The sequence below is a fragment of the Perca fluviatilis genome, chromosome 10 (genome assembly GCF_010015445.1).
Source record: "Perca fluviatilis chromosome 10, GENO_Pfluv_1.0, whole genome shotgun sequence".
NCBI lineage: Eukaryota > Metazoa > Chordata > Actinopteri > Perciformes > Percidae > Perca > Perca fluviatilis.
Window position 1 is genome coordinate 28,987,988 of NC_053121.1, and position 23,238 is coordinate 29,011,225.

A 23,238-nucleotide genomic window follows, 5' to 3' on the forward strand; every position below is an offset into this window, starting at 1 on the left:
TCTTTTATATTTTTGGAGGAGATGTAGCATTTGGTGCTCTGATTCTCTGAAGCAGCCCAGGGGACTGCAGGCTCAGAAACCAAAGAACTCTGTGGCTCTTAATGAGAGTGCACAAATAAGGGACAGCACAAGAGATGCATGCTTTGGAAAGAAAATGTGAAAAAGAAGCCAATAATTTCTGATGTATCATACAATTAGATTCAGTTGTTAACAAAAAGCAATTACTGTGTATTATCACTACAGTCATTTAGCAAGTATTTCTTAATGTATGTATAACACCATATCTTTGGATCATAATTCGTTAATCAGCAGTTGATGCAAAGAAGTTTATAATACACTTTAAAATACATTTCAACTTAGTAGGTGCACAATTCCCCCTGCATCTCTGTTTTAATACAAGAAACAGGGATGCAGGTAATGAGGTGTGTATCAGCAGGAGGCCAAGATTATGCACATTTAAAAAAGTATTCTTACGTGGTAATTGCTCACAGAAAATCTCCATAAACCTCAGAGAATTATGCTTTATCCTTATTTCTGTAAAATAAAAAGAAAACGGCAGAAGAAGTGTTTCTTCCCACAGTATCATCAGGTTTTTAACAAAAGCTAAATAATCAAAAGCTAAATATTGTTTAATTTTAGGGTCCAGTTTCTATAAATATGTATATATCTCTTTTGTACACACTTAAAATGTATTAAAATATTCCACTGTTGAAGCATGTGGTCAGAACCTGATCAATTTTAAAGAGAATGAATGCACACTAAGCTCCAGTGATTGTATTCTATCACCTCATTTTGTACCTTATTTTGTCCTTTTCAAAGCAAGTTTAAAACAAATGTGAACAGCCTTATGCATATATACATCACCTGTTGGGAATCGTCAATCAGTGACAACATCATCAAGTCACCAAGTCACTGTGCAGCCATCTTCCTTTTAAAATGCAACATTGCCATGACCAGCACCTAGTATTGGTGTGCATTCACCAGACAACTCATGCTGTTTCAGAAACTGGTCAAAAGTTTTCTTGATTGTTTCACACACTACTTTAAAAAGCACAATGTTTTATGTATAGGTAACTGAATTAGAAAAATTCTAAATTACATGTAAACACCATTTTTATTTACAGTCAATTTAGAATGTATTATTTTTTAGAGAAAACTGTAATGTAATTATGAGTAATACACTGAATATGATGGCACAAATTCAACAATTAACAGCATAAAAAAAAATATATATATATATATTCGGACTTGTACTAATGTGTGCACTATAGTTTGTTTGAGGTCATAACTGATTAAAGCATACAACAAAACAATTTCTTGGTTCTTGGATAACATTTTTTCTTTCAAGAAATTGTACAAAGCATAATATGAAGTTTAACTGGAGCTTATGTATGACAACTAGGCTCAGTACATTTATGGTAACTGAAGTGAAATGCAATGGCAGATATATTTGTAATTTAGCTGTGATTTCAATATATTTATACAGTACAACAGTAAATTTTGATAATTTACTATGCACATTACTGTCATGGGATTGTCCAAATTATTAACTCAGAATATTAGCAATACTTAGACACTGTTTTTTTTTTTTACAAATTACTGTTATCAAAGTAATTGAAACAAGTATTACAGCTGTGTATCACTTGACCATGTTAGCATCCTTTGAGATATTGATATTTGTAAGTATGGTATATGAATGTAACAAAATAGCTAGTATTTTTAAATAAACTTTCATGTTGAACCAAATGGTGGACATGTCACTTCTGATGTGAGTGTTTCTGTAAACCTAAAGATTAAGTTTCATGAATAAAGTGCAAATTCCTTATGTAATTGTTGCAGTGTTACTAGCATACATTTGTTTACTCAATACAAGACTGTGATGTATATCTGTAAGGCTGAAGAGAACATTATTTCATTGTGTATTAGCCATTTAGTCAGAGTCATTGGTACAAATACATATTCATTTATTTCACATACATTTTTTTTTAAAACTTTTACTTTGAAGTGTTCACAATCTAAATGATTCAACAACAAAATGAGGAACTACCACAACAAAGTCCAAATTTTCTACTGGGGAAAATTATGCAAATGTCACTTTAGTAAAATTGACATTTGTATTTTGCCAACCAGCAAAGGTACAGTTAAAGTAATAAAAAATGCCAAAAACAGGACAAAAAGGTGGTTCATGTAGGTACTTTGACCAACACTGGGTCATTGATATGATGATCCAAGTGTTTTGTTAGATCCTGAACAGTGTTTGAGAACTGATTTTGCAAAATGCTCAACCTTTTTTTATAAATAGTCTTTTTTCTTCTTTTTTTCATTGATAAATAATATATATATATATATATTTTTTTTTAATATCTAGGAGTCAATTGGGGGAGCAGGGACAGATAATCACCCATAGAAGCCCTTCCTGAATCCATGGGAACTTCAAAAGTCTGAAGAATGTTCTTGCTGAACATATGTGGTATATCAATTTTGGCTAATGCATCCCATGAATATTGCTATGAATACATAATTTAGCATTAGGTACACATATGCAAAGTATTGAACATAGGAAATTATGGTCTGTTTCATTGATTTGTTCAGTGAATAAGCATGGCGCAAGACTAAACAAAGTAGGTTAATAGCTTAGATACAAATTTGTAATGTACATGGTTCAGCCAAGTCCATAGATCCAACCCCAAACTGAAACATTCTTTTTTTGGGGCATATAAATTTCAAAAAGCTGATAAATGACACCTATTTCCTTCAGATGCAGAATAGTTTTCACTCCTCATCCACGTTGAAGAAATTGCCCGCTGGCAATTATATAAGAGGATGTCCTACTATGCCTTTCAGTATTTGAAACAGTATCCAAGCATTATGTCAAGATCCACGATTTCAGGTACTTCTCATTTTGTTACAATGTCCCAAACGGATTCACTACCACTCTCCCGGCAGCAGTGGGAAGTTCAGTAGTCTGATTTTCAAAAAAATACATTGTACTTTAGGCATTTCCACAATCCAGAATCTTTTATCTATAAAAGAAGTCACATCATTTTCATGTTAAAACGACGAGGACCAGCTTGTCCCTCTGCCGAGTCAACGTTAGTGCCGTTAGACTTTGACCGAGGCACATATTCAACATCTATGTTGTTTTTATGTTTTCCTTTACCTCTGCTCCAAACGAAAAGGAGCAGGAAACAAAACAAGACCACTCCCAGGAATGTGAAACAACCCATAGCAGTTGACACTAAAATAGTCTTTAGGTCTAAACCGAGGGTCACACCGGCCGTCCCGTTGGCAGTGGTATTGCTGGGATCTGTGTAGTACTGGGTCCTGTTAGCGTACAGCGATCCCAGACTTTTCACTGCCAATGAAGTCATCAGGGTGTCATTCCCAGCACTATTGGAGGCAAGGCAAAGGTACACTCCGCTGTCTTGCACCTCTGCTGACTTGATCTCAAGTGTGCCATTGTTGTGGAGGGTAACTCTACCATGGCTCCTACTTGTCAGAACTCGTCGACGTGGAGACAACCAGGACACAATGGGCCTTGGTGTCCCCTCAGCACTGCAGCGCAACATCGCCTGCTGGCCCTCATCCACAGTGATCGTTTGGGTTTTATTCTCACGGATTTTTGGCTTGGTACATGTCACGTAATAAGACAGGAGAGTCTCCTTAAACTCCTTAAAAGGCCTGCCACGAATACCTTCAGGTGTGCTGCACTCCGGCTGCGAATCTCCAAAGAAGATGGAGTGCCTTTTCTGTAGGATCCACATGAGACGACAGTCGCACACCAAGGGATTGTTGTCAATCAGAAGAACCTCTAGAGCCTCGGGGGACTGAAAAACACCCTTCTCTAGTGTATCCAGTCGGTTATGAGAGACATTGAGGACTTTGAGTCCACGCAGGCCCTGAAAGGCATATGGTTCAATGGTGGTGAGCTGAGCTCCAACCAGATGGAGCTCTTGAAGCCGAACCAGTTCCATCAGCATCCCTCCTTCAATGTGCCTAATGCGGTTGAAAGACAGGTTCAGGTGTGTCAGGTAGGGCAGATGCTTCAGGGCTTGGTAAGGTAAGGAGGATAAGTTGGTGTTGGTTATGAATAAAGCGGTCAGGTTGAGGCCATGCAGGGTATTGGCTGGCACATGGTCTAGTGAAGGCCAAAAATCAATTTCTAAAAGCCGCAACCGGAACAGCTTTTTGAATGAGTATGGATGCAAAGTGCTGATGCTGAGGTATCTTAGATGGAGGCTGACCAGGTTATGCAGGTGGGAAAGGGCCTCAGTGGGTACAACTGTAAGGTTGCACCTTTCTAAGGTTAGCATTTCCAGGCTTAAAAGTCCACTGAATGCACGGTGAGAAATGTAAACCAGATCATTGTCACCCACTTCCAAAAACTTTAGATTGTGCAAGTCCTGGAACATGTAATCCAGTAGGATGACGATTTTGTTGTCACTTATATCCAGTCGGGTAAGATTTGTTAAGCCTGTGAAGACACCCAGAGGAATGAGCTTGATACGATTGCTCTTGAGACTAAGTGAGTGCATGGTAAAAAGGGCGTTAAAAGCTCCAGGCTCAACATAACTAATAATATTTCCACTTAGGTCAAGTTCCTCAAGCCCAGGAAAGGCAAAAAAGTCATCAGGGTTGATCATTGTCAGCTTGTTCTTACTCAGATCCAGGATCCTTGTCTCGGTAGGGATGCCATCCGGGATGCTGGGCATGCGCTTGCGGTGACAGACAACCGCCTTGGTCTGCGCTGAACACTCGCAGCGTGAGGGACATCCCAGGGTGGAACCTACAAAGACTGCCACGAGGGCCAGTCCCAGGAATGGTGGCCAACATGAGATGACCGTGTGCAGCATGACTTTGCTCATACAGTCGACCATTCTGTCACGGTTCTGCAAGAAAAGAGGTAGAGAACAAAGAGACAGAGAAAGACATTAGTCACTCAGGATGGACCTTGTGGTGGCTGTGAATTAATTCATATTACTAATAATATGGCAGGACAGGTTTAGAAAAAAATAGCCTCAGGTGCCTTTAGTAGTATTGTATAGAATGACTACAGATTTGATGGACCTCACCGCACACAAATGTCACATTGCTACAATCCTCTTCCCATCTAGTTTCTTATTCAAATACAGGCAAGTTGAAGTAAAAAATTATTTCTCGCTTTTTCCACCATCAGTTGAATCTGTCAGCTGTCTCTGTTTTCCTCTTACCCATGTGATACTGATCAATGCACAGCAGTGCTGGTTAAAATGCTTCCCTGGTGAGCATAGGTACTTATCTTGATTTACCACAAAATCAAATTAACTGTTAAAGAAATAAAAAGTGCAGCTTCAGTGTCGCTTCAGATAGTGTTTCTCTAAATCTAAGCCAGAAAAACGTATAAGGGTATCTCTTATCAAACATATTGCATCTCTACTAGACATGGTTTGTTTTCCACACATATTCTCCGTCTCTGTTTGATAATGTAAAAAAATGGTACTGCACCCTATCTCCAAGAAACAATTCCAAACATACTAAAGTGGCAGAATAAAAGAAATCAATTATGAAAAACATGCTTGCCAGTTTATACTGTTCATGGAGAAGCGCGATCAAACTCAATCAACAAGTACACAAAAGCTACATAGGTTGGAGGGCATCGTTCAATGTTAGAAGAAAATTATGATTATTATAATATTATGATTTTGATTATAAGCATTAACACAAAGGTCGCAAAAGCTAATAAACAGTGGTCTTGAATCTAAATATTTTTAAATCCAATTTAGAAAAGGATTCAAACAATGTGCAAATGGTGGCTATAAAAAATCAATTATTCTGGGAATTGTACCATATCCATTCAAATAAATCTAAGAAAGAGTCAGTCTGACAGATATTCCAACTCGGAAGTTATTCAAATTGAGAAAAAAAGCAATGATTTTAGTCCATTGTCATGCCAATGTTTTCCTCTTGATCCATTTCAATATGCATTTAAAAAAAAAAAAAACATGTTTGTGTTCGACAGGGCTGCTACAGTACAAGCAAAAGCGAACACCATTACACAGCAAAAAATAATAAAAAGGGAATTCTTTTCCACTTTCTGTACTTTTATGGTAAAAAAGATTGTGATTGACCCACCACATTTTAAGTGATCTTGTTACAATTAGATGACATATCTAGCTTTTGTATACATGTACCCATACCTGTACACATGTATTTTTATGCAACCTCTGCAAAAATGTAAATTAACCCTATAATGCCACATTTAGGGAACAAATATAATTATGTCATCAATCATCAGGTTTTTAGGTTGCAAGGATTGCAAACCATCCCTGCCTCATTTGGTGTGTCATCGGTTGTGCTAAATTTAAACCAATAGAAGAATAATCTGAATTTCTCCCCAGGCTTTTAATATGCCAACAGACTATGGTGCAAAGATAATATGATGGTGTACCCATCTAAAGAGAAACATTACTGAATGAGGACAAAATGAGGACCAAATTGAAATACATAAGATTGAGTGCTTACTTGTCCACACCAAGTCACACAAATCAAGTGCAACAAAAACAAATAACACACACAATTCCAATTCCAAATTCAAAACATTGTTTTTCTACCAAAATGCATCTCAACATTTATGTTATACGGTATTTCTATGGGGATGCACATGCTTTTCAGTATTAATGTGTGTCATTGGCCAAAATATTGATATGTTTTCATGGCATCTCTGCATCAAGTGTTGGCAGTTGCTGATATTCATTGATTATTCCTTTTTTTATGTATTTACTTTCCCTTTCTTCCAGTTTACTACTGTATGAGGCTTTATTGCTAGTTAGTGGGCACCATATCGCTGGCTCTCCATTGCTGCTGACTTGTAAAACATTGCCAAATGTGCATTGGCCTGTTTAACTGTTAAACAGCTTTCTAATGCAGTTTATTGTTAATGCAAAGCTAAATTCTCACTCCCTGCTTTAAAATCAGTACCTTTCAACAACTAAGAAAACACATCTGTTGTTGCCATCTTTCATTTTGTGAACCAATATTGGAAAGTGTGCTTTTTTATTTTTGTTTTCAAAGATTGCTACATTAGGGCTAGGTCAATGTTTTTAAGGTCTGACCAAATTGTGTCTTTGTACATATATAGATAGATAGATGTACTCTACTGATCCCAAATTCGGAAATTCTTGAAAGTACCAAAGTACCAAATCCTGAAACAGATTTTATTAAAGGTCCCATGACATGGTGCTCTTTGGATGCTTTTATATAGGCCTTAGTGGTCCCCTAATACTGTATCTGAAGTCTCTTTCCCGAAATTCAGCCTTGGTGCAGAATTACAGCCACTAGAGCCAGTCCCACAATGACCTTACCTTAGTATGTGCCATTTCTGTGTCTGTAGCTATTGAGGAGGAGAGAGAGGGGAGGGGCAAGGTGGAGGGTGGGGGTGTAGCCTTGACCAACTGCCACTTTGCTCGTTTGAAAATCATGATGTCTCCCTCTCATGGGTGGGCAAAGCAGAGAAAGAGGAGGTAACCTTGCTCCTTATGACCTCATAAGGAGCAAGATTCCAGATTTGCCAATCTGAGCTTTCATTTTCTCAAAGGCAGAGCAGGATACCCAGGGCTCGGTTTACACCTATCGCCATTTTTAGCCACTGGACCATAGGCAGGCTGGAAAAACTCATATTAATGTTAAAAAAAAACTCATAAAGTGAATGAATGAATGAATTTTCATGCCATGGGACCTTTAAAATTTTAGTTTTTTGTTTGTATTATGTTAAGGCAGTATAGTTCATATACAGCTGTTTGTCTGTTTGCTCAAAATGAAACGCAGTGTTTAGTCAAACATTTCTAGGTACAAATGGCTAACAAGGTTTTGATACGCACGCACGCACGCACACACGCACGCACGGACACGCACGCACACACACACACACACACACACACACACACACACACACACACACACACACACACACACACACACACACACACACACAACCTCTGTACAGGATATTTCTTGTGTCCCCTCCAATGTAACAACCACCTTACACAAAGACACAGACACACACACACACACACACAGCAGCACCATGTGATGTAATGGTTTACTAAGAGGGTGTCTAATCAGTATAATGATTGGTGTCTTTGTAACAGTCTGTAATCTGAGTAAGAGTGAGCCTGTGATGTGACCCCCTCACCTGGGCACTGCTGAATGAGGGAACCATAATGCAAGTGCATCATCAGTAGCACCAGCTGAGGTGTGTCCTGTGCAGGAGCAAATGCTGCACATAATTAGGCAGCTGCCCTGGGCCAACTTCTGCAAATAAATCTCAACTATCTGCTCATGTGGGGTGGATTTATGTGAGTGCATGTGTACATCTCACTGCTGGGTACATTGCTTATTTTTCAATTTTCTTATAATATCCCTGATAATTTGATTATGTTTTTTGTGTGCTGTTTTTCACAGATTCGTAGTGTGCTGCTTGTGTCCTTCAAAAGGAAAGACAAAATACAGGATGGTACATTTTGTAACCTATAGTATTCAATAGTTGTAGAAGAAAAATAGAAGTTTCTATAACAGAAACACTTTTGATTTTACCATGTTTTTTTTGGCCTTGAAGGATAAATCCTTTTAGCAGTGTAACTTGCATTTCTGAAAATATCTCTAATTAATATGGTTAACTGGCACAATGTAGACACTGTCACATTAAGGTTAAAGCAGTTAAAGTGGTTTCTGTGGTAGCAGAAAGAACATATTCTACTGACTAAGACAACATTTTGTTCATTAATGTTCACCAATCAGATAGAAGAAGGAAAGACAACCATTATCTCCACAAAAAAAGATCTAAGGAGACCATAATATATTGCAGCCAGAAAAAATTGAAAAATCTCTCAAACAAGTCAGTTAATAATAACTTTACACAGTCATACGCAAGAGTTTCTGAACTTTGTCAGAAATAGCTCCTTGAATACAATGAATATCAAAATGTTGACCTCAGGGGTAAATTGTTCTTTAATTGTTTTTTTATTATTTTCTCCAACATTTCCATTTTATCTCAATATTATGGAAACTTCCAGTGACCAGTGAAATCCTGCAATGCATTGTGAGATAAGACTTCACAGTCAAGGTGTTTCTGTAATGTGGCCCCTGACCCACATTAGTGCAGGGTTGGATCCTGAGAGGGGGAGGATAACAGCTAATGGTGTCTGACTCAGCATAAATCAGTGAACAGCCATTGCGCAGGGGTGCTTAGGTCGCCTGCACAATGCCATCATCCCAAGCATATGTACAGTACACAAGTGGCCCAATATGAAACTCACATAAACTTACATAATACTCCAGACTATTAAATTAGGATTTGCTCCTCCACTACGGCAAAGATATGAAAACATATTTGTCTTAGCTCATTTTTAATATGCATACAGATTTCTATTCCCATCACAAACTCATTTCCATATGAATCGCTGAAAGCATGCAGGGCTCTTCCATCCCATGATGCCGCTCTTTACTTTCTAACACAGCCCGAGGCTAACTAATAAGAGGATGAGTAGGGATGACGTCTGTCTTTCGTGGCAAACCATTGCTGTGCATGCACTAGTTCGTCATGATTTCACTCACAAAAAATGCTTACATTACTTCATCTTGAGTCTCACTCCTATAAACTGTGTATTCCAAACTACATTAATTGCAGGTATATTTTCTCCATCTTTTGTCAGAATAATATAGCTTTGTGTAGCTCTGACCTATGCACTCTTGACTTGGTGTCCAGGTGAGGGAGCGCTACAAGGGATTTATGAGACAGAAATATAGAGGTGAGACTGAAGTTATTGTATACAGGAGATTGCAATCGCTCCCCAGGCAGGCGACTGATATCTTCCCCGGGGTAATTGCTGAATTTCTGTCTCTGTATCTTTCTTTTTCGCACAACTGCACTATGACTCTTTCATTTTTTTCACTTTTTCATTTGTTCTGTGTATATCTCCTCTAATTGATACGTACCATTTTGGGTCACACATTCCTTAGATCATCATTATTAAAAAAATGTGTTTTGCTTATTGTTACATTACTTGGATGTTTGTGCTTCACTGTGCAGAATGATGATATATGTGCAGTGTTAAGGGCAGAGTTTCCACATCGGAAAATATATTATTATATAATTTAGACAGAGTAGGATCGACAGTACGCGCAAGGTGGTGATAATTAGCCTGGCTCCGCCCTCCTACGTACTTCCGCTCAATTTTCATTTTCCTTCAGTACGTCGTCTGGGTTTGTGGTGTATTCACAGGTTTTGTCCGGCCAATCATTACCTGTCCAATCAGCGAAACAGAGGGAGTGGCTGAGAACAATGACGTTGAGGTTGTGCGCTAGTTTGAGTTGTAGTTCCATAATGGTGGCGGAGAAAGATGCGAGCGAAGCCATTTGGTCCATTGTGGCAACGCTACCGAATATCCAGAAGTTAAAGCCCAAGCAAGAACAATCTTTGCTGAGTTTTGTTGGTGGCCATGATGTTGTGGCCCCCCTCCCCACGGGGTTTGGGAAAAGTTAGATTTTCCAGCTTTCTCCGTTAGTGGTGAAGGAGTTGGCTAAGACGAACGCTAGCGATGCTAAGCCGACGTCACGACCAAACATTAGCGATTGGTTATGGCAGATCCAGAGTGGCTCTGGGCAGATCCAATAGTATAAACTTCAACAGAGTACCCGCCTTCAAGGAAGTTAACACTTGTCAATGGAGAGTGACCAGACTCTCTGAACAAATGAAATGTACGAGAGTCTGTTAGGTAGGACCAGGCTAGGTGATAATAGCATGTGACACACAAGTGAATGTGATATTTAAAGGTTAAGTCAGTAACATTTTAATTTAAAAAGGTGGTAAATTACTGTGGTTATGACAGTACAGTTAGGAAATACAATTAAGAAAACATAGTAAATACTACAGTTGTCACTTGTAAAGGTTCTTTAATGACGAAAACAACAGTAATACGTGTTTAAGATCGATATTGTTATTCGAAAACACAAAAACAACACTAAAAAGTTATGACAATGCAGTCCACAAATAGTGATCTTATGCTGAAAAGTCCTGCAAGCATGAAACAGTATACGGTAATTATTTCAAAAGATAAGCCTGACATTTATTTATTCATTGATTCTCTTTTATGGGAAAAATCAACAATAAAGATCTTAAGTTTGAGTTCACATCCTGCTGCATTCTTTTGCTTTGCTACATGTTTACTATATACATGCATTCATGAACACAGAATAACAGCAATGCAACTAAATATAGAATACAGCCATGGTCCTAAGCGTACTTTTCCCTGTAAGCTCCACTGAGATACAGTAGCCAGAAACACGGTCCTTTTAATTGGAGCTAATTGAATCAAGCAATCATGGGTCAGTTTACTCATCAGTGTCTCCCCTCCTGCTGGGTGGAGTGGACACTTGCTATCCATGTTTGATTTCAAATTATTTACCAACTAATTAGCCCAACAGCTCTATTCAATATGAAGTGAATATAATTCAGCAAAATTAGAAACTAAATCCCTCAACGGTACACCTCACTGTACAGGAGGTCGGCTCGTTAGACTGCAACGTGATCTTGATGGGTTTACTCTGACTTAATATGATCTGATGCACACATATTGAGTGTGTATTGTAACCACAGTTTACCAGAGGTGTCAAGTAACAAAGTACAAATACTTCGTTACCTTACTGAAAGTGATGGTTCGGAGTAATTTCACCCTAGGGTCCTTTGCACCATGACCTCGAGCCAAACACCCCCCCAGAAGCTTTTTTCACCTGGGTCTAACATTGGGAGAGTTAGCGTAGAGTAGCGTTATCAGCTGAATAGCTTAGCGCAGGGGCTAATGGACCCACATTTGTATCTCGTAAATGACCCCACTAATAATGCCCGAAATGATACCAAACGTCTACACTAGTACAAATAGGCTATGTACTCATAAAACGATGGATTGGAAAGTTTGTAAGTACACCAGAAGTTTATGTAAATAACACTTGCCGGCTGGCTTCTGCTCTCTGCTGTTGTTGCTGCTGCTGTAAGACGAGTGCTTAGGGCCGTCTACAAATTACAACACCGAAAAGAGATGCAACAAAAATATTTTTTAATTTAACTTTTTTTTTTTTAAGTAAGTGCTGTAGTATAACTAGCAGGAGACAAGTAATAATTGAGGTAAGTTTGGAGACATTACCTTATTTAATCATTAAATTAATAAATATTTTTGTTGTATCTCTTTTCGGTGTAGTAATTTGTAGATGTCCCTAAGCACTCGTCTAACTGCAGGTAGCAGCAGCAGCAACAGAGAGCAGAAGAGAGCAGGCAAGTGTTCATAAACTTCTGGTGTACTTACAAACTTTCCAATCCATTGTTTTATGAGTACATAACCTATATGTACTAGTGTAGAAGTTTGGTATCATTTCGGGCATTATTAGTGGGGTCATTTACGAGATACAAATGTGGGTCCATTAGCCCCTGCGCTAAGCTATTCAGCTGATAACGCTACACTACGCTAACTCTCCCAATGTTAGACCCAGGTGAAAAAAGCTTCTGGGGGCATGTTTGGCTCGAGGTCATGGTGCAAAGGACCCTAGGGTGAAATTACTCCGAACCATCACTTTAAGTAGAAATTTGGGTATCTATACTTTACTGGAGTAATTTGACAGCAGACTTTTTACTTCTACTCCTTACATTTTCACGCAATTATCTGTACTTTCTACTCCTTACATTTTAAAAATAGCCTCGTTACTCCTATTTCAGTTCGGCTTGTTTTCATTCCGGCTTGTCATCGTTCAAAAAAACACACACACACACACAAAAACTATCCAGATAAATTGCGCCATCTGGATAGAGTGAACTGGATTGTGGTTGGATGAGAAGTATAAACATATACCATTCCGACACCCTATTGGTTTGTACACGATCCATCGCACCTGCACAGACCCTGTGCTAATACGGCACCGGTGCCTTAACGACCGTTATCTACCGGACCGAATAGCAACGTGAATTTCGGTGCCTTATTAGGTGCTACTTAAATGCCTGCGCTTCTCTCTGATGCTCTGAAAACGGACGTTAGACGGAACTGAAACATCGGCGCACAAGACGCTAGTTAACACTAAACTGGACAGCAGGTAACGTTAGCCTACCGTGAGCTAGCAACTGGAATAAACATGGTTAAAATGCTGACAGCTAAACGGTGTAAAAGTGTGTCTGTATTTCACTAGAGAGGATTGTAACACCAGACTGTAGCTGCCGTTGTCTGAAAAACACAGAAGAGATGTGTCACCTAGTATCTATACTTCTACTTGAGTAATGAATGTGGATACTTTTGACACCTCTGCAGTTTATATGCATATTACTTGTTGGTACTTTAAATACTTCTTAAAAATCATGTTTTTTGAATTTATTTGAATGCTGTAGGAGCATAAAACCTGCGTTAAAGGATTATATAAACTGTCAGTTCAAGTGAAAACGCGAAATTCAAAGTTGGCATTATACAGTTTTTCTGCACTGGCATTGACACTGTTGGTTACTGGTCGACTTTATAACCACTACATTCTGTTTTCACTTAGTATCTTAAGCCAAAATCCTGACAAACTATTGGTTGTAAACATTTTGCTTTGGCTTTCATCTGAAGGGTAAGTTTGCACACCCTGAAAGCTCACAAGGCACCTCTTATTTTGCCGAAGTAGTTTGAGGATTTAGATAACAACTTGGCCTCTGTGCAATCAACCAATAAAAAGCCACTTGTGAAATTGGCCTGCTTCTATCTCCTCTGGAAAGGTTTTCAAACTGTGTTTGATGTGGCCCCCAGGCACTGATCATTGCACATAATGTGATTCCTCTTCACACAGAAAAGCCTCCCTGCGTTTAGGGTGGATGGTGGGAGACAGTTGCTTTCTTTACCAGGCAATTATCAACACCCCCTAAAAAGCATAATCAAAGCGTCAAATTTTTATATTTTGACTTGGAAGATGGCTCTGGAGGATGAGCCATTTCGAAAGGCAGGAAAAGGTGGAAAATGAACTCTTAGAGCTTGAGCAAGCCGCAGAGGAACGGGGGCTGTGTGAGGAATAAAGCAATAATGAAAGCAACATTATGTGTAATCATGTAGGGAGAGAATGTGCAACATAATGGGTGCAGCAGTTATACAGCAAACTCTCTATACATTAGCATCTGACACGGCTGTCCTCCTGTCAATGGGTCTAACTAATTGTAATGTAATTGGTTGTAATAAGGAATGAATAAGAAAGGCAACTCTTTCAGAAAGTGCCAAAAAGGAAGGTTAATAAAAAACACACAATATTCCTAAAATCCATTCAAGTTGGAGAAAAAAAAGATTTCATCACTTTGACATGCACAGACTTCTGTATGTTAAGTGTAAACACTACACAGTATATAATCACTGTTATTATTTAAGTTTTTGCAGGCAAGAGAAGGTTAATTATTGCTTTCTGAAAACAGCAGAGGACATGCAAAAGCAGTGTTTGATGTCTTAATTTCCCAGATAACTACAAAATAACAGTACATCCTCATAAGGGTCATTGTAAGGGAAAGTTATTAAATCATCATTTTATTTTAATGAGGTTTATATCTTATAATGATGCTACCCTGAAGGAAATATGTTATTAACTTGCAGGTTAGTTCACCGTCAGAGTGTGCAATTAACCCACCTTTTCTAAAGAGCATCGGCGAGTAATCAAATGGGATCATAATGAGAGGGAATAGAGTGCGATGCATTTGCCTTATCCATTATTTAAAGGATCTTTGTAAAGGGCAGCGAGGCTTTGAGGTGAGCCTGCCAAGATGCAAAATAACACTGTAGTTCTTGGATAAACCACTGTCAATCTGACTTCTCATGCAACAGAATGCCTCATCAGGATGTGACCTGGATACAATTACACAACTCAGCCTCCATCAATTTTAGAGCAGTACATATACTTATAATAGTTGAAGCTGTAGAATAAGAAACACAAAAGAACAACAGCAGCACCCTTGGTGATTCTTCAAAAACACAGATGGCAGTGAAAAATCGAATTAGTAGTTGTTCCGTTTTCATAATGTGCATCCAGTGTGGCACACACACACACACACACACACACACACACTGCAAAAGCAACATGATCATAGTCACATGATCGAGGGTTTTGGGACCTAGAGCCCTTAACAGTGAGGATCAACAGCCTTAGGGGCAATAATAGGCATCTGTGCACAAATTGCCCTTCTGCATGGCTTGCAGAGTGAAGTCAAGGCAAAATTAATCCGTGCTAATTAGAGATAAACTTGGTAGATTGAGTCAGTTGCTCTTTTCTGTGTCTGATAACCTCTTGGTTTGGGAAAGAGTCAAAACAGTCAGATCTTGATTCATCACACAAGAAAAGCCTCTGAAAGAAGAGAGTTAATCCTATGTTTAATAGCTATTAAAAATTCTGAACTCTGGAGACAAGAAGGAGCTTGTAAAAAAAGGTAACAAAATTGGTAATTAAATGTATGAGGACAAAAACACAACAGTGACTATATGAGAGGTCTTTATAAGGTCTGGGAAACAGAGCATTGTCATTTCATTAAATTTACAAAAGATGAAAAGTGAAAAAGAAAAGAATCAACCAATTTCTCAGTTCATTAGAGAGCAATGTGTTACAGTACGTATTAAGAGTTTTATTTTGTGTATTTTTCTAAGTTAAAATGACACCCACTCTCCACTACTATTAGACTCATACAATATAAACATTATATTGATATTGAGGTGATGTTACTGACTTTTTAGTACCACTTAAGCAGGTGAGACTGCTCTCCAGTGAGAAGTATTTTTCCTTCACTATGACTGGGACAGATACTTGATGTCACATTAACAAGGGCAAATAGTCTATATAGGTGTGAATGGCCGGCCCAAAGGATATATTACTAATGTGTTTTCTAAAAGATGTGGAACATTGGACTGCTTCTTATCTGATACAAGAGAGACTGCCATCAACTCATTTGTATTACCTTTTAACTGATCCCATGTTACATTTTGTTTATTTTTTCTTGGTATATGCCAAATATGTGTTTTTACATTAAAAAAAGACACTAAACATTACAATATTAGTGATGATGACCCATCTTGAACTCATAAATGTATCCAAATATGATGATTGATTTGGGGGTGACTAGCTACCCCTTGCCTATCAAATAAAAAAGGACAGAACCATTAGCTCATGGGTAGCTAGCAGAGCAATATTAGAGTCAGAGGTGATTTGATTTAAATCCCTTCTGTCACAATAGATAGCCCACAAATTCTTTTTCACTTGAAAATAAGTCCCGTCAAGGAAACTTAAGACGCTCTAACTGAAATTTTCAGTAACTTTAATAACCATATTTAAGGGATCATCTCAAAAATGTTTCCTTATTATATACTTTAAAAATGAATATCGACTGACAGATGGTAATCAGATGTTTTAACTCTTGAGTATCACTATAGCTATCAGTACAGGCCTCAAAAACCCATCATTGAACCAGCTCTGTAAGCTGTGCTGATGTAGTAAAATTCTAATTTACAATAATGTATTGATCTCATACAGATTCCCCTATATACCTCAGATCTTTCTACATAGCGACCTCCATCATCCGTAAAATGACATGCAGCTGATAAACATCTCTGTTGTTTTAAATACCAAGAACTTAATAATATTCCACTTCAGTGCGGACAGCAAAATCCCCACACTCATTAATCATGGCACTACCCAGCGGTATTCTCAGAGTAGATGATGAACACAGATCTTTTACCATCAGCACCCAGACCACCACTTAGACTGATAATGTATACTACATACGTGCTATGTAACATATATTCTGTTACACAAACACTAAATATAACATGTAGTTCAGTAGGCTACTCTATCTACAAAAATCAATAACTTCATCGGAAACCATAATTCCAGTCATACCAGCATTATGCAGGAATTGATATGGATGAGTGGAAGTATATTATTGATTAGTTATAATGACAAATGAAGCTACTAGGACAGCACTCCAATTTGATAGTTTATTGCCACACAACGGACATTTCAGCACACTCAGAGGAAGGGCGCTGCCCGAAACGTCCGTTGCGTGGCAATAAACTATCACATTGGAGTGCTGTCCTTGTAGCTTTATTTATGATTATTCACTTTTAGGATCGAGCACCCAGCCTTCAAAACTCTCTAAGTATCTACGAGAGTTGATGGACTCTGGAGAGAGTCCAATCCTATTTCTTATTAGTTATAATAACAAAACACCAATGATTGTGACTTAAATACAATAAGATATATGATAGTACAATGTACAACTAACACACAGTGTGATTCAGGTTTGACATTTTTCATTTCACATTTCAGGCAATGCTACAGTGATAAGTCAGTGATGCCTAGAGGGATTTTCTGTTTTCCACCTGCTGCCTCCACAGAGAGATTAGCCCACAACAGCACCCCTGAAGCTGCGAGGGATGTTGTGTTTTGCTCATGGGTACAACCAGCAGTGTGTGTACACATATGCCAACAAAGACACTTGAACCTGGGCTTTGAAGGTGTTAAAGAACTGCTCCCTAAATCATGGCAGACTGCTGCCAGTAACAGGTAAAAAAAAAAAAGAGGATAAGAGTCAGACAGGAACTGAAGAACATAGCTCATTCAGTGTCCTTTCCTTAATCTTCTATTTCCTTGAATGACTTCATCATAAACTTGAATAACCAGCACCGATCTCTTATAATTTTACTGACCTAGCCAGTATTCATATTCAGCCTCACGTGTAAAGAGCATTTTTAAAAGGGTAAGCAGAACCTTGGGTACATTTCTTCCTTCTCTGCCTTTGAACCGAAAAAAGCCTCGTGAGATAAATTGTGTGGACTGATTAAAATGCATCTGCAGCAGCAGTTAACACATTGTGTGGGCTCCTGAGAGCCCTTGTGAATTTGCTTATTGTCCCCCCACCCCTCTACGTCTGGAGCGCCTACATCAGGTCTGAGTGGTACTATGACTCAACCACAGGGACAGTTAAAGGTGGTTGGCAAACCCTTTACCCCTCCACCCACACAGCTCATTCTGGCCTATATTCACATCTAAACATTTCCATAAAAACTAAATATACCATATAGCATACACAGGCTGAGACAAATACCGCATGGTAAAAATACAAGGCAACCATATCAACAATCAGCCATAATAAAGGAAGACATGTACTGCTGACTGCATGAATGCCTGTAGCAAAAATTCAGAAAACAACTATTACTGCAGCATGATGAAAGCATCATCCTATTGCCAAAAGTGCATCAGCTTAGACTAAGTACTGTGCTGAGAGGATGCTTTTCAGTTTACATGAAACACTGCAAGCATCTCATAGTCATACGGATACAAAAATGGGTCCATATTCACTTAGAGCATGATAATGTAACATTTTGCACAAGGTTTATGAATGTATGTGTTGTCATTTGTGCATCATTCTGCACACACTATCTTCGGCACACCCATGAGAAACCACTAGGGAAGAATTGCATGCCTAACATAACATTGCGGATACAATTTTAAACATATTGTTTTTTTGTAAGTTACAGAAATTATTCATGACGTTGGCTAAAAGGAACACATGCAGCTCCAACATACCCATGATGTCCCAACAGTGTTTCAGTATACTCGACAGCAAATCGTGTACAAATATCTGCATGACATCTCTCCATCTGAATCAAAATGGATTCACCACTTCTTGATTTAATCTCATTCTCTTGTGCCATTATGTTCTGTGCGTGTGGTGCTTGGTCCCTCTGTGTCTCCCTCTTTGTCTTCCCCTCTCTCCCTCCTCTTTGATTTTCTCTCTCTGCACCCATTCAAGAGATCTGGCCTCTGACCTTGCAGCTCAATGCCATTAAACTCCCTTCAATTCTGCACCTTTTTACGCCTCGGAAAAGACAATGTAGCCTTACGTAGTCCTTAATACCAGCCCTTGATATCTGCTTGTATATATTATTCTCTCTCTTATAGTCTCAGTCATCTTCTGATACAAGGTGTGTGGTGAGAGAAAAAATAATATTGGGGCTTTAAAGATGTGTATGATTATTTCACTTTACACTGCTATTTCAAACACAGTCAGGGGAAAGGTGTATTGGAATCAGTGTACTGGTTTCTTTTTTATGCCCTAGATTACCCCTTAGTGGTGATTGTAAAAAGCTGCACTAAAGAGGACGTGAGTTGCTAACAGTTAATAACAGGAAGTGGTGTTTGTTTGTATATTTGTGTTCTTTTTCACAGTTTTCAAATTATATATTTTCCTTCATTACATCCTGCCAAACACAAGAACCTGCCTGTTTCTTGGAGAATGTTCTACTAGAGACATACTCTAGTTTTAATCACATTACCATCTTCACATTCTCTGCTCTATGTTCTTAGTTTAATGTGTGTATTTTTATGTATAGAGTAGCACTTTTAATTTCGTTGTAGGTACTTACAATGACAAAAAAGTCAATTCTGATACTGAATGCAATGCTGGAGAATGTAATGTTAAGCTAGCTGTATAGCTGAAGAATACTTTGTTCATTTTTTTATATAAACAAACAAAAAACAGCATCAGCAAAGGTTCAAAGGATTATACAGTGTTGGTATTGACAATCCATGCATGTCAATCTTTAACCATCAAATGGATTTTAGTACAGCTTATTCATATATGTTTGCTCTTAATGTTTAGCCATTCTTTATCTCCATATTGTAGTTTTATTATTAAATTATAAAAGGGATTTCTGTCTAAATGAAATAAAATCCATCTTGAAAGAGGTTTTTTGGTATGTTCTTTGTTTTTGTTTTTTCCCACATCCACACATTGACTTTATTTTTGACTTAGTTTTCTTGCATTTATGTTTATAACTAGTTTAGCCACCTATACAGTGTACTGTAGGGATAAAAACTACAAAAATAATCCAGTATGCTAGGATTGTCTGCTGCCTTTAAATGTACATTTTACTGTATTAAAACATAGTAGACAGTAAAGGACAATGCAGATGTTTAGATGTCTTTATTTGCATCTGCAGATAGAAAGCTCGGCTACCACTGCTGATTCTAAAAAATGAAAAGCTGGGAAAAATAACCATGAATCAGGTGAAAAGGCAAATGCAAATATGATAGGTGTACGATGAGGTTTCACGGTGTCAATGTCGTTACAGTAATGTTGATGTTATTGCTGCAGGTTGCACTACATTGCATACCATTGCTGTTTATACAAATTAAGCATGCAACATTGGTTTTACAATGGAAAAATGTAAATGCAACATTGCTGCTGATTCAAGTAAAATGCTGCACATACATACATACTAGAGGCATACAGCACTGCCTGAGGAGCTCACAGTATGATCACTACCCAGGGGTATTCACACAGAAGGGCTAATCTTACTGCAGTTATGGCTGAAGACAGAGGATTTACAAAAGGTTAATGAACTCTCAGGGGACAAATCAAAGCAAGCATTTGAGTGATTTGACTGTTTTTTATAGTTTGCTCTTATCAGCCACCCAGTATGGCTCTCCCATGGGATTATAGTCCATGCAAGGATCACAAAGTCTTATTGGATATTGATCAGGTCACACGATTCAGTTTGTGGTAGAGCAACAGCAACAAAATAAAATAAAAGATACAGCAGGTGGTAAAAGATAATGTCCAAAAGGACCGTCCTGCTGATTCTTGTCTGGAATGCCTCAGTCAATACTGCATTTATGGAGCTCCATGCTGTTCACGTTCATTTCAAAGGCTGTGGGAATTTTTTTTCCTAAAGCTGACATGTTTAGAAGATCAGTGAAATTGTTTGCCATACTATTTACTCCACTGATATATTCCCGGTTTCTCCTGAGCAGCTATAAAGAAGCCTGAATAGGAGACAAGTGTTCAAGCTACAAATGGAGGAACATATTGCCGGTTGGCTATTAATTTTAAGAAATAATGACAGTATTTACAGTGTAGTATGTGTTAGAATATTCAAAATTACATAGTAATTCAGAGAAGGTAAGAGGATCATACATTCATATCCATTCTCATACATAATAAAAAATGGCCATGACCCTTAAAAGCCTGATAAATGGTTTGCTATTGACCAGCATTTCCCTGCTCTTAGTTTCAATTTTGTTTTGTTTTGTCCACTGTCACAATGTGTTTCTTTTAAATATCTGCATTGGCATCAAACACAAAAATACAGTTGCAGTCAAGCTATTTGGGACTTAATGTGAGACGTAATTAATCAATAAATAATACATTTACTGATGATGTAATCAACCAAATAAAAGTTTTGTTGCATTTCCTTTGAATGCTGAGGCAGGAATTTTCACAGGAGGAAGAAAATGAGTTTACATACGAGCTGTCAATTTTAATATAAACCCAAACAATCAGAACAATCATTATTCATGAGATGCTACCATGTTCAGATTTTCTCTTGATTCACATGTAAATGTATCTGTACAAGCTGCATTTAAGAAGTGACATATATTCTGTTGTACATATGATTACATCTAAGTACACTCAATTAGTGACAGTTTATTTTGTCCCAGCACTGATGTAAGTTTAATATTTTGCCTTCAAGACACAAGAAACACTATCTATACAGTATATAGTTGATATATACTTTTTATACATTGAATATAATAACTCTATAAGGAGAGTCTTGGGTTGTCTCCCTCTAACTTTCACACACCTCTCATTCGGAATAATGTGGGAAAGGCAAGTAGTTGGAGTAAAATCAAAAGAAAACAAGAACAATATAGGGATGTTTGAATTTGAATACCAATCTGTCAGAGCTGCTTGTCAAAGGCAATAGCCACAGGCTGCATTCAGTCAAACGTGCATGAGCAGGATTGCGTCTGCATTGCCATTGGGTGTGCAGGTAATGTCACTGCTTGAACAATGTAGACTTGTGAAAACTGTACAAAACAATGTACTGTAGCTAGAATTTAATCAAAATAAACATGTTCAAGTTTAATTAAAATGCTTTCTCCATTACAGATTGCCTCCAGTACAAACACTGGAATACGATTACCAGACACAGTTCAAGCAACTTTGGACATATTTAAATTGAAGAAGTTTGTAAAAGCGCAATACTGTAAAAACAAAAAAATCTGAGCTGTATTAAATTACTTTTGTTTAAAAGTATCGAAGCTCAAGTTTGATACAAAGGGGCTTTCTCAGGTGGCTGTCATATTTATGGTAAACTAAAACCCATTTCCTGCTCCATTGGCTCCCTTGGGTGTTGGGTGAATGAGGCAGGGGAGCACCCTCAGTACTAATCACTGAACCACACTCAATCCCTCTAGGATCTCATACCCTGTTTCTGCAGTGATAAACTAAAAGATGAAATCTTTTTAAGTCAGCTGTAAAGAAAAGAAAAACTGATTGTATTGAGATGTCACTGATTATAATAGAAAGTAATAACCCCAGTGGGAGCATGAATTATCTTCAACTTTTAAGCACAACTGGTGCTTCTGAGATAACAATATTAATGTGTAGCAAAAACGTCTTAAAATATGTTCTCATTTCTTCACCCAAATTATCTTTAGAGCTTGAAAATATTTTTTTTCACAGTTAATGTTACAGATATTACTACTTTTGCGATTATGTCTATAGCATATCAAATAAACCGTCCAAAATTGCCTCCACCTTCTCTCGCTTCTTTCTTTTTTTAAAGATTATTTTTATGGGCATTTCCGCCTTTAATGATAGGACAGCTCAGACATGAAAGGGGAGAGAGGGGGGGAGAGGGGGAGAGGAGAAGACATGTAGGAAACCCTCACAGGTCAGACTCGAACCCTGGACCTTCTAAGGAATAAACCTCAACATATGTGTGCCTGCTCTACCAACTCAGCTAACCGGCCACACCTTTTTTTCCATTCTTTATTCTGTTTTTTGTGTCTCCTTCAAGTTTATTTCTTAGTGAAGGAAGGGCCGTGAGAAAGCATGTGGATCCACCATGGGACTCTGTAGCTCACTACACAGCAGCAGTTTAGCTAACAATAGCCCTGGGTGATTAGTTCAAGCATTAGGAATGGAGTGGGGTGGAAGGCTAATATTTTAAAAGTAGGTCTACCAAGCCAATGTGTTCTAGGTAGCTACAGTCATAGCTACCTCATGTTGCCACACCTCCAACTGTCAATTAGATCTAATCACTCAAGATTGGTAAATATCAATTCAAACCAAAAGTTCCCCAAAGGATAAACATGTGTTTTGCTGCTTTGGTTAAAATTCAGAGACATAACTCAAACACTATACGATGAGAATAAACC

At 38.1% G+C, this 23,238-nt stretch overlaps 1 protein-coding gene across 7 annotated transcripts in view; it reads right to left on the minus strand.

The window, feature by feature from the left end:
* Positions 1 to 1,635: 1,635 nt before the first annotated feature.
* The window catches only part of lingo2 (leucine rich repeat and Ig domain containing 2), a 245,977-nt gene continuing 224,374 nt past the window's right edge, over positions 1,636 to 23,238 (minus strand). For all 7 annotated transcript variants that reach the window (XM_039814371.1, XM_039814372.1, XM_039814369.1 and 4 more), the window contains one exon: positions 1,636 to 4,889. In XM_039814371.1, coding sequence (XP_039670305.1) covers positions 3,036 to 4,889 — 1,854 coding nt within the window. In that variant the 3' untranslated portion in view covers positions 1,636 to 3,035. The remainder of the gene's footprint in view (positions 4,890 to 23,238) is intronic.